The sequence below is a fragment of the Vulpes vulpes genome, chromosome 13 (assembly GCF_048418805.1).
Source record: "Vulpes vulpes isolate BD-2025 chromosome 13, VulVul3, whole genome shotgun sequence".
NCBI classification, from domain to species: Eukaryota; Metazoa; Chordata; class Mammalia; order Carnivora; family Canidae; genus Vulpes; species Vulpes vulpes.
Genome location: NC_132792.1, coordinates 40,133,049 through 40,146,208, shown reverse-complemented (window position 1 = coordinate 40,146,208; position 13,160 = coordinate 40,133,049). Strand labels below are relative to the sequence as shown.

At 35.0% G+C, this 13,160-nt stretch overlaps 1 protein-coding gene across 2 annotated transcripts in view; it reads right to left on the bottom strand.

The window, feature by feature from the left end:
- Positions 1–13,160, bottom strand: part of VIRMA (vir like m6A methyltransferase associated) — a 58,695-nt gene that overhangs the window by 40,935 nt on the left and 4,600 nt on the right. For both annotated transcript variants that reach the window (XM_026013715.2, XM_026013724.2), the window contains exons 2-5: positions 8,320–8,435; positions 3,813–3,899; positions 2,453–2,501; positions 783–951 (exon numbers count right to left, since the gene is read on the bottom strand). In XM_026013715.2, coding sequence (XP_025869500.1) covers positions 783–951; positions 2,453–2,501; positions 3,813–3,899; positions 8,320–8,435 — 421 coding nt within the window. The remainder of the gene's footprint in view (positions 1–782; positions 952–2,452; positions 2,502–3,812; positions 3,900–8,319; positions 8,436–13,160) is intronic.

The window sequence follows — 13,160 nt, the reverse complement described above, 5'->3', positions numbered from 1 at the left end:
CATCTGCCTTTGGCTCAAGTCATGATCCTGGGGGTCCTGGGATCGAGTCCTGCAGGGAGCCTGCTTCTCCCTCTCCCTAGGTCTCTGCTTCTCTCCTCTCTGTGTCTCTCATGACTAAACAAAATCTTTAAAAATATAAAATAAAATAAATGGATAAATCTTTAAAAAAGAAAAAGAGAACTGAAAGATTAACTTTACTGAACAAGTAAGATTCTTTTTTTTAACAAGTAAGATTTAAGAAAGGAGATGAAAGGGGCCCACTCCTCAATTCCTTTGGAAATAATTTTGATATTAAACTATGAATAACCACTAGATTATATTACATTTACATATTTTAAATTTAAAAACCTCATGTCAATTCAAAAAGCATTCTAGGGAAACTAGAGGAAGAAAAGAAAATGTAGGGACACCTGGGTGGCTCAGCAGTTGAGCATCTATCTGCCTTTGGCTCAGGGTGTGATCCCAGGATATGTGATTGAGTCCCTTGTCAAGCTCCTTGCAGGGAGCCTGCTTCTTTCTCCCTCTGCCTATGTCTCTGCCTCTCTCTCTCTCTCTCTCTCTCTACATCTCTCATGAATAAATAAATAAAATCTTTGAAAAAAAAAAGAAAAGAAAATTTATCCACATCAACATAAAAAGAAACTTATAGGAAAGAACTGGGAGACTGATGATATCTTCCCAAGTTTTAAGAAAGATTCAAAAGGTGAAAGAGCTATTTGAATTACCTTTCCTACTATAGTGAACATAAGTGTCATTGACAAAGACAAATTTAAAATTCTCACCATGTTTTGGATTCCTTTTCAAACTTGGCTGTGGTTGGGGAGGAGGTGGAGGTGGCGGTGGTGGAGGTGGAGAGTCTCTGTCATGACTTATCACTCTATCCACTGATCCGTATATTGCCAGTGTCAGACAATTATACCAGCCTCTTAACACCAAACCATCAGTATTCACCTAATTTGTTGGGGGAAAATATCTTTCAAATTAAAGTTTTAATATGCCAAAAGTAAACTGATATCAACTTACTCTGTGGTTAAACTAAAGTGCAAAGGTCAACTTGGTGGAAATTTACCCAGAAGCATAGATAGCTTTTATATGGCCCTCCAGAATTGCCATACCTAAGCCTGTCTCAACACTACATCTCCCCTGTCTGATACCTGATGTCAAATCTGTTCAAAAAGCAAAACCAGATTCTCAATCAAGAGAATAGAAATGAGAACAAAATTATATGGGAGTTACTGCCAACTAATAAACTCCAATAGTTAAGGAGGTCACGGAGGGCACAAAAGCACAAAATAGGTCCTGTCTGAAGAATTATAAAGTCCATAAAATTGTACAGCATTCTTTTTACATGCCCAACTCATACATGCAGGTGTATTTTATATATCCACATTGTACTTAAAAGCTAAGGGTAACCAGAAGCATTAAGCAAAGTGTTTTCACAAAGAAACTTTCTCTTAAAATGATCAAAGACTTTATCAATGCCATTAACCCTCAATATTTTCTTTTGTTTTTCAATACTAATCTACAGTAATTGCCATCCATATTTTTACAATATCTATGAGAGGTAGCCAGAGTGAATATCATCCACAGGTAAGAAAATAAGAGTGTCAGTAGAACCTGAACTAGAAACCAAAGCCACTGACTTGTGAGTTCTTTCCACTTCACCATGTTGAGTAAAGATGAAGTAATAAGTAGTAATTGGGCCCCTTCTGAAAGTATGATAAGGAAGAAAGAAAGAATTTTTTTCCTTGCTAACTCTAGCAAACTCCAGTAAAAGGAAACTGGGGGCCAGAAGAAAGGCTCAAAAAGACTATGCTCATGGATCAACAGATTCTAAACAGAAACCCCAACGGAAGACAAATAAAGAAACAGAGAAGGTAATTTTTAGTCTAAACAGAACGTAGAAATTAAATATACACTTCTCCACTAAAAATACAATCAAGCTGAGTAGTCCCATATTAGATCACAGTTATTTTTGCATTTCAGATTGCCCAGGATTCAGCTCTTCTAGATGCTTCCAGAATGGCATTTTATAGATCAAGAAAAAAGGACATACTTTTGATATGAAAGGAAGAAATACAAAATATGTATTTGTTAAGAAATCTAAGGCACAGTGGTGTCTAATAACAATTAACCTTCCTGTCATCCTCTGCACTTGCTTACCTAAAGAAAAAGAAGGGAAAGCACAAATGCTGGCCTCTTCCTGACTTACATTAGATTTAGAGGAAGGAAAAGCTTATGGGTAGACAGTGACATTACACTGTCCTTGCTCCATTTTAAAATAGCTTCTAGACACAAGAGGAATCAGAAAAGAAAAGATGTTATCTTACAACACAAGAACCAAATAGGCTGATATTCTGCATCACTGGTTTAGATGGATCAAAACTTTCAATGAAAGTGAAAAAAAAAAAAAAACAGTATGAACAAGGTGAAAACTGACTTCTGCAATTACCTTTGAGTTGGGTCTAAAGATGATAGAAGTATTCTCATCATATTCCAGGCTGCCAAAAGAGTAGGAATAAATATATAGGCTCAAACACTGAACATCACAGTTCATGAAGAAGTCTTTCTTCTAAACTTATAAGTTTTGATAAAACCAAATGCTAGATTGTTGGTTTAATAAACCACAAAATGTAGTTTCAATTTATTCCCCCCAAAAGTTATCAATTAAAAGTAGAAAACAAACTCCTCAGAGATTTTGATTTAATTGGTTTGGGATGAGCATAGGTATCAGTATTTTTTTTTTTTTGTATCAGTATTTTTTTAAAAAGCATCCCAGGTTATTCCAATATACAGCTAAAATAGAAACCATTGCATTATAACCTTCCAAAAATGTAAAATAAAACCAAATAAAATTCTATAATATTAAAAATGAGCTGCTTCAGATCATCTAGGTTCCCTTCATTTTTTAAAAAAAGTTAAATTATTAATATAAGTTAATAACTGAATGAAGGATCAATTAAATAACAAGTGAAATCTAAAACTGTTATTTATGGCAAGGATAGAAATTTTTCCATTTTTTTAAGCCACCTTTAAATTTTTTACTTTACAAGTTCTAAGTAAACTCATTTAAGGTCAATTATTTTGTAGATATAAACACAACTAGGTTCAACGATACCAAAGCATGTATTAGATAACCCAAAATAGGGGTTTCCATTAACAAAATTCTCATTTTATAAAAATATGACTATGGAATTTTAAATTATGCAGTGTGATATAAAAGACACAAATTATTAGCTCTCATGTGTTTATTCAGTTTTTTAAAAGAAATTTAATAGCAGTTTCTTCCAAATTAGAAGGTTATTATCAAATCATCTGATATATTTAAGAAATGTATACGACCAATAAAAAGCAAATAAAAGATGGCTAATGTTTCATACATTTAAAATATTATTTTAGGGATCCCTGGGTGGCACAGCGGTTTGGCGCCTGCCTTTGGCCCAGGGCGCGATCCTGGAGACCCGGGATCGAATCCCACATCGGGCTCCCGGCGCATGGAGCCTGCTTCTCCCTCTGCCTGTGTCTCTGCCTCTCTCTTTCTCTCTGTATGACTATCATAAATAAATAAAATTTAAAAAAAAAAAAAAAAAAAAAAAGCTTACATTTAAAAAAAATAAAAAATAAAAAATAAAATATTATTTTATAAAGAAACTCAGCATCTTCCTGGGAGTGTAACATTGCTTTAATAATGCCAATTGACCAAATAAACCCCTGAGTTCTTGGGTCTACAAACAGTTATGTCCTTTTCTTTTATCCAAAGAATAACTTACTAACTCCTGAATTTCTGGTGAAATTACCTAGTAGGTACATACCTTCCCAACCTATCGAAAACTGGGGCACTTGGTTTGCTTACATTGTTAAAGAATAAGTCTAACTGAAATGTGTGCGGCGAGGTCTCCCTGTGAATGAAACAAAGTTGAAATGTCAGCCTTTGCAATAATCAGTTCCTAAATTAAAACAAAAGACAAAGTACAAATTTAAAAGCAATTCTAGAATTATCTTAAGATTTAAATAAAAATATAGTTAATTGTAATATTTTCTATAATCTTATTCATATTCAATTCTCAAATAGACAACTATTCACTTTGAGTATTATTGAAAATGAAATTTTAATCAAGTATCATTAGCCTGGAACTTGGGCCATTCTAACACACATAAATATTTAAAAATTTTAATGTTATACTATAAAGGCAAATGATACTTAATTGTGACATCTAATTTTATAATTCTTTATAGCAGGATTATTCCCTTCCATTAGCAGAAAAGAACCAGGAGTTAACTAACTTCAAGTGATATAATTACAATTTGATTTCAACTTAATCCACAATAATACAAGATTATAATTTTAGCATCCGTGCCTTAAATTGTGACTTAAAGCCTAAATTCCTATTTGTATAGCAACAATTTACATAAATATTTTGATTCTTTTGTGGATGTATATAGTTAAAAGTAAGTCCTATTTAATTTGTGTTAGAATGAAATCCCACTTGATATATATTTCACCCTTGGCTAAAATTCCTTGGACTTAACTGAAAACCTCGATTTTAAATACCATATATTTTATTTACAAAAACTCCAAATGGTAAAAAGTATAATGCCCAGAGTATACCAAACAGGTTCCCTCATGCACTGATAGAAGTACAAACAGGTACAATCGTTCTGAAAGGCAAGATGGCAATAATATTCAGAAGAATGAGAAAATGTTCACACCATCTGATCCAGAAATACGTTTTTCTAGGAAGTGTTTCTATGGAAACATTGTTATACAAACAAGATTTTTTTCAAGAGGATGCTCATGATACTCTTGTAATTTGAGAAGTAAAAAAACACCTAATGATCCTCACATAAGAAACTAGCCAAATAAATTACAGTACAGTAGTACCCCCTTATCCACAGGGTATGCATTCCAGGACCCCAATGGATACTGAAACCACGGATAGTAATGAACCCTATATATACTATGTTTTTTCTCATATATATATATATATATATATATATATATATATATAAACATATATATAGATTAACATATATATACCTACAATTTATATTTAGGCACAGTAAGAGATTAACAATAACTAATAATAAAACAGAACAATTATAACATACAGTAATAAAACCTGTATGAATGTGGTCTCTCTCAAAATATCTTACTGTACAGTACTCACTCTTCTTGTGAAAGGAGATAATAAAATGTCTATGGGATGAGATGAAGTGAGGTAAGTGACATAGGCATTGTGACTGAGCATCAGGCTACTATTGATCTTCTGACAATCTGTCAGAAGGAGGACCATCTGCTTCTGGACTGCAGGTGACCGCAGGTAACCGAAACTCAGAGAGTGAAACAGTGGATAAGGGGGGGGGGGGGGGGTCTACTGTATAGTCATTCATTAGATTATGCAACCATTAAAAATTATATTTTCAAATAATATTTAATGATGTAAAAGTAGTCCTGACCTAATGTTAAGTAAGATAAAGAAATACATAAAACAGTATATAGTTGGGTCAGAGTAGCATACCTTTACTTTACCCAAATTCAACTATGTATGTGCATGTTCATCTAGTTTTTCCCTCCTATTCTTCTTCAAACTAGACCCGGGCCTTCAATACCTCAAGGAAAGGAAAAAAGGGCTCAAATGCAAATTCTTTACTTCTAAGGCCCCAAAAACTCAGGTGCTAGTCACTGAAAAGTAATTTAAAGAATCAGTGGTTGGGCAGCCCGGGTGGCTCAGCGGTTTAGCGCCATCTTCAGTCCAGGGCACGATCCTGGAGACGGGGGATCGAATCCCACATGGGGCTCCATGCATGGAGCCTGTTTCTCCCTCTGCCTGTGTCTCTGCCTCTCTCTCTCTCTCTCTCTGTGTCTCTCATGAGTAAATAAAATCTTAAAAAAAAAAAAAAAAAGAATCAATGGTAACTTGCACTAGACTTTCATCTTAAACCTTGCTGACTCTAAAACCTAACCTCATGTGAAACAGGACACTTACAAAAAATAACAAAATATACAAACATATACATTAAATAACACAATGTATCAAATGTAAGGATTTTCTCAGGACAGAGGAACTAAAGGGATTTTAATTTTGCCTATACATTTCTGAGTTTTATAATGAGAAAAAAAACACTAAAGTATGATGCACAAATATCACTTGATCTCTAACATTACTTCCTGACATTATATTTGCATGACTGTGTTAATACTTCATTTTACTGTTCTATAACATACTATTTATAAAGTTGTTTCTGATAATTTCATGTTTGGAATTAAAACATAAACTGCCATTCACCCCCAGCTAAGAAACAGAAGAAAGGGGACCCCTGGGTGGCTCAGTGGTTTAGCACCTGCCTTTGGCCCAGGGTGTGATCCTGGGGTCCTGGGATCAAGTCCCACATCGGGCTCCCTGAATGGAGCCTGCTTCTCCCTCTGCCTGTGTCTCTACTTCTCTCTCTCTCTCTCTCTCTCTGTGTGTGTGTGGGGGTCTCTCATGAATAAATAAATAAAATCTTAAAATAAAAAAAAAGAAAGAAAGAAACAGAAGAAAGAAAGAGGAAGGAATATGTAACAATACTCCTACTAATTAAGGCCAATAGCAGAGGTCCATTTTACCAGCTGTTCTAGCCAGCCTCCAACACAGCCGTCAAAGACCCCTTGCTCCTGGTATTCTCATCACCTTTGTGTAGTTCCCTCACATGTTGTACCAGCAGAATATGTAATCAATAGAATATGGTAAAAATGGCAGTATGTCATTTCTGATACTAAGTTATAAGGCTATTCTCCATGTTGTGTGAGCAGCCCCATAGACAGGACCTTCTGAAAGGAACTGAAGTCTCCTAACAATAGCCATGTGAGTGAACTTCTAAGCAAATTCTCCAGCCCCCAGTCAAATTTCTAAGACCACAGCCCTGGCCTATATCTTGACTATAACATCATGAGAGAACTTGAGCCAACTAAGCCATTTCTGGTTTACTGACTCTCAGAAATACTGTGAAGCAATAAATGTTTACTGTTTTAGGCTACTAATTTTGCTGTAATTTGTTATGTAGCAACAGATAACTAAAAGACCTTCCTTGACCAAAAGAAGTACAATTACATAAGACTGTTAGATACACTATCACTCTCCCGTCTTTCAAACTCTACATACATCCCCCTTAAAGGAAAAAATAGGAAGAAATTATAGGAAAATATAAGTTTTAATTTCCTTAAACATGGAAAAAAGATAGGAAATAAATTATGATTTCTCATTATAAATGTTAATACTTATTGTTTTGTATCTGTTTTACTTTTGAATGGCCTGAAAACCTTTGAAGATTTTAAATCTATTTCTACAAATAACCAACTACTTTTTATAATTAAGAAGAAAAGAGCCCTTAACTTTGAATCTGTACCATAACACTGACTACTAAGTACCTGGTTTAACTCTTACAAGTAATTAAGTTTCACAGCATGTACATAATGAAATGTGATACTGAGACTATGAGCTAAAAACTCACATAAACGTAAATGAAATGTGGTATTGAGAGTATAAGCTAAAAACTCACATAAAAGTATCATATATATTCATGCTTCCACAACCCAAATTTGGCTTATATTTCCAATTCATGCAGTTAAAATAAGATGAGAATGATTATTCATGTTACAACAAAGATCAAATTCCTCTGTTTTAGGTCAGTTGTTAAAGTTATCAAAATACCACATCAGGGACCATGTCTCACATTTTGTTTATTCCCACAGAGCCTAAGAGAAAGCATCAAACAACTACTTGCTAATTACAACTAAAGGATAATGTGAAACTAAAATTTATAAAAAGCCCCATGTATCAGGTTACAAAGATCATCATTAAGTCATGAAAACTGATATGATATAAAAGACATATTTCCAAATATTCAAACTCTTATTTATTTTCAAGGAAAAAAACGAGTTAAAAATACTTCATCTAAAAAACACCCTTTATCTACGAGATTGTACCACCCTAGAATATTTTAGAAAATATAAACACATTTCACCAATTAAAAAATAAATAAAATTTCATCTAGCACTTAGATCAAATAATTGTTCTTTTCAAATATATAATGATACATGGATTATATAAAAGATCTATAATCAATTATAATATAATATAATATAATATAATATAATATAATATAATATAATATAATATAAAACTATCACTGAATAAAATTTTAGGGTTTTTTGGGATTTTTTAACTTCCAAAATATTACCTTAAATTTTTGCATTTAAGAATATGTCTAAAAAAAAAAAAAAAGAATATGTCTAGGACAATCTTATTCACAAACACTTTTAAAAAGAAAGTGACTTACCCGTATGCTCTATTATCTGGCAGGCTGCTATGAGCTCTTACTCCTGGGGGTATGACTCGGACTTCATTGATATAAACCACACAGGGAAAACGAACTACATCTATGTGAGAACTTTGCTTTTAAAAAAAAAAAGGGAAGGAGAAGGACACACTGTAAGTAAAACACTCTGTCTATTCAAGATTTATTTTGTCTTCAGTTAATTTCTTAATCTTAAACTCCATATCATTAAACCTGTACTATCATATTATTTATAATACTGTAGAAATCATGTTTTGAAAATAGCTCATGATTAAATGTACCTAGTTAAATCTCTCCATGTGTATAACAACATTTTCTGCAACGTATCTGCCTCTCTGCTGATGTTCTGAGGCCAGTATAGACCCCACAATCCCTTACTGTGAAAGATGTCTTTTATAATCCTGACTTACTAGGTTTTCAGAAAGGTAATATGATAAAAATACTGAGTATTACTCACACCTCCTGCTTCTGGGGGCAGTACCTTGTAATCAATCAAAAGAGTACTTCTGCAACTACATGTATAAACATTCACACTAAATAAAGATTATGAGTACCATGTCAGTTCAATCAGACTGCAGGACCAAATGAATTCAGGGCAGATTTTTCTACAATTTTGAATTTCTGAATTATAGATAAGACACTGCAAATCTGTACTTTAATTTGCTTAATTTAAACTTATATACTAACTAATATCAAGAGATCAAATACTTAATAGTTGATCCCTGAAATTCAAAAAAGAATCTACAAACTGTTTACCACAATAAAGAAATGGACAACATAAATTATATTCAGCATACATTTATTTCTATGCATTATTTGACACACTATCAGACAAAGGTGGCTTTTGTGATCAATAATTTAAAAAGAATTTTTCATACTGTTTTTGGACTTAAATCAACTCTTTCTAGCAGTTCAGCTAACCATGATTACTTAGTGATCAAAATTCATGAGAAGAATGGTTCGTGTTATTTGTATCTAAAAAGACTGAATCCTGAGTCTCTTATTAAAGTTACACAAAATATCATGCATATCAACAGACAAAAGATTATTTAAGTTAATCTTTCCTAAAATGTGAAAGAGGATGACTTCCCAATTTTGCATTTTAAAACTCAGAGATTGGGATCCCTGGGTGGCGCAGCGGTTTGGCGCCTGCCTTTGGCCCAGGGCGCGATCCTGGAGACCCGGGATCGAATCCCACGTCGGGTTCCCGGTGCATGGAGCCTGCTTCTCCCTCTGCCTGTGTCTCTGCCTCTCTCTCTCTCTGTGTGTGACTATCATAAATAAATTTTTAAAAATAAATAAATAAATAAATAAATAAATAAATATAAAACTCAGAGATCATGATTAAATATATAGGCATAGAAATCTTATAATGTTTACTATCCAAATGCATTTAAAACCTCTCAAAGATATAAAACAAACAAGATAAGTGCAAAGTGAAGCTGACTGCTATCTATCTTTCAAAACCCATTTTCTTCTTCTGCTAATTAAGCCTGAGCTGGGCACAAGTGAATGAAAGACTGGATTTCCCAGACTCCTGGGAAGCCAGTGTGGACATCTGATCACTAAATTCTGACGGATGGGATGGAAATGGAAATGTGGCAGGCAAATCTGGATCATGTCCTTGCGGGAAGGTCCAGACTTCAGAAACTCCTACTTCTTGTTCCAAAATTCTGCTGCCTTTCTAAAACACCAATGGTATGGGTAAGCTATCTTGGACAATGCAGGCAATACCCTAAGGATGGCAGAGGAACAGTGTAGAAGGAGTATGGGTCTCTGACCTGGTGGAACTGTCATATTAGCCTTAGGATATTTAACACCCAGATTGAGAGAAAATCCTATTTTACCAAATCTACTGTTATTTTGACTTTTGTGACAACACTTGAACTTGTATCCTAATTATTATGAATACACCGTGGATATTCCACAAATACTACAGATTTACATAAAATAAATTAGCATTTTTGTCTCAAACTTTGGTGCTTTGTTTCCTTCCTGTAAGGAATTTTTTTTTAAGACTTTATTTATTTATTTGAGAGAGAGTATATGCGTGAGCAAGAGAGGAGGAATCTCAGGCAGACTCTGCGCTAAGTGCAGAGCAATGATGACCTGAGCTGAAACCAAGAATTGAAAGCTTAACTGACTAAGCCACCGAGGTGCCCCTATAAGAAACTTCTCTACTTATAAAGTGTACTATACAGAAGCTCCTTTGTTTACATGTTATAAACTCTCATTAATATGTACAAAGAAACTTAGAACAAAGTTCATTAATTGCATCCTCCTCTACCCTGCCCTATACTGATTAATTAATGGTATCAATAGTTAGGGTATAATCACTGTGGACCTAAAATAAATGAACTTAAAGGTTTTATGAACAGCCTTTCAAAATCTATTTTGTTTGTAAATAGAAGAATTTCTGTAGAAGTTGCTGCCCCTTTTATTCAATATTTATTTCTAAACATTTTGAGGTATCTATTATGTTCCAAGGAATGCCAGGTCCCAAGGACACCAAGACATAATTCCCAGCCATTAAGGAAGAGACTATCTATTGTCTCTTGACAATATATTGACATATATTGCTATGATACAGACTCACACAGGATACTGCTGAAAGTCAAAGGGGGTACTTATCAGATTGTGGGCAAAAACTTGTAGCAAGGAGAAGAGTCAGGAAACATTTCTCAAAAGAAGTAGCACCTGAGCTAAGTAAAGTAAGTCTTTAAGGAAAACAAGAACCAGTGGAAAAGGAGGAGAAAGAACAACTTTCCAAGCAAAGGGAGAGGGATCCCTGGGTGGCGCAGCGGTTTGGCACCTGCCTTTGGCCCAGGGCGCGATCCTGGAGACCCGGGATCGAATCCCATGTCGGGCTCCCGGTATCTCTCTCTCTATATATATGACTATCATAAATAAATAATAAAAAAAATTTTTTTTTAAAAAAGGGAGAAGCATGCACATAAGGGAATACAAACAAGAACTTGGAAGGTTCAAGAAACTGTAAGCATAGTTCACCGTGACTAGAGGGCAAAATGGGAGAGAAAGGGAAGTGGGGCACAGAAACTAAACACAATCAATAAAATTACAAGAAATACAATTTTCATCCATTGCCATAAGTCAATTCCAAATCTAAATCACCATTTAGGACCTCCCTCCCAAGCCCCAGACCACTATCACCGACTGCCAAACAGACATCTCCACTGGATGTCCCTCTGGTAGCAAAAACTCAACAAGTCCAAAACTGAAATCTTCTGTATCAGTGATAGCAACATCATCCACACAATGGTCAAGACAGAAACCATTACCATCCTTTGCTTCTTTCTCATTTTCTCACCTAAATCATTCATTTAAAAACATCAAGTCCTATTATTAAACCTCTAAACAGCTCTCAAATCTGTGTGTTTCTCAGGGTGCCTGGGTGGCTCAGTGGATTAAGCATCTGCCTTTGGCTCAGGTCATGATCCCAGGAGCCTGAAATCGAGCCCCACATTGGGCTCCCTGCTCAATGGGGAGCCTGCTTCTTCATCTCCCTCTGCCCCTACTCCCCAACTCTGCTCTCTCTCAAATAAATAAAAAATAAATAAAATTAAAATATCTTTAAAAAATAAAAAAGTCTTTAAAAGTCTGTGTATTTCTCTCCATTAATTGCTGTCACTTCTCTAGTTCTAGACATTATTCACATTATCTGGATTACAGCAATAGGATCCTAACTGGTTTTGTGCTTCTTTCTTGCCCCCCTCCTCCTACTGCAGTGTGATCCTTCTACAAGGTCAGTGTGTTACTCCCCTGTTCCTTAATGTCCCCAGGCCAACTTCCTTGTCTAAGAAACAAGTACAGTCTTTTCTTATCACTATAAATTTATAGACCCAACATACCATGCTCTTTCTCACCCTCATGCCCTTACTCATGGTTTTATCTCTTACTATCACAGTCCTCTCTCCCATCTCCTTTTAGATGTCTACTTTCTCTTGAAAACTGTACCAGAGCACGTCTAAATGGGTGCCTCTCCTTCTGAATCAAAAATCTCATATCAAACTAAACTGTAACTGCTTCTTTTCTCTCTCTCCCATTACAACGGTATTTCAAGAAGACAAAAACCAAGTCTCAGTTTACTGTTATATTCATAGTGCCTAGCATATTCATTTAATGAATGAAAGACTTTTAAAGTGCTTAATAAAGGCTGATTGAATTATGTTTTCAGAGAGTAAAAATATTACAATGAAGTAGGGGCTTAAGATATCTCAAAGAAGACAGGGGTGCCTGAGTGGTTCAGCTGGTTAAGCATCTGACTTTGGCTCAGGTCATAATCTCAGGGTCTTGGGTTCGAGCCCAATGTGAAGCCCCACATCAGGCTCCCAGCTCAGCAGGGAGTCTGCTTCTCCCCTCCCTCTCCCTCTGTCCTTCCCCCTGCTCATGCTCTGTCTCTCAAATAAATAAAATCTTAAAAAAAAAAAAAAAAAAAAAAGATATCCAGAGTGTCTAGAGTACATAAATCTAGGAACACAGGTTGGTAATGGGAAATCATGGAAAACTTATGATTGTGAAGCTAACAAGGTGGTGAAGAAAAAAATGGTCAATTTCCAGGACTCTGAACCAGTCACCTTCAGAAAGAGTTCCTATGTGTTTCGAAGTCACAGTAAAACAGTCCCCCCATCCTTACTCTTCTATCCCTGAAAATATTTTCTCTTCTCTTTTTACCCTCTCCTTAAGGAGCTAGCTAAGGCTATCTCATCTATTCCTACCACTTCCATTATTACTTCTATTCAGAGAAGTTCTAAATTGGTTTCTTAAAGAAACTCTAAAAGTAAGACTGGGAAACCTGGGTGGCT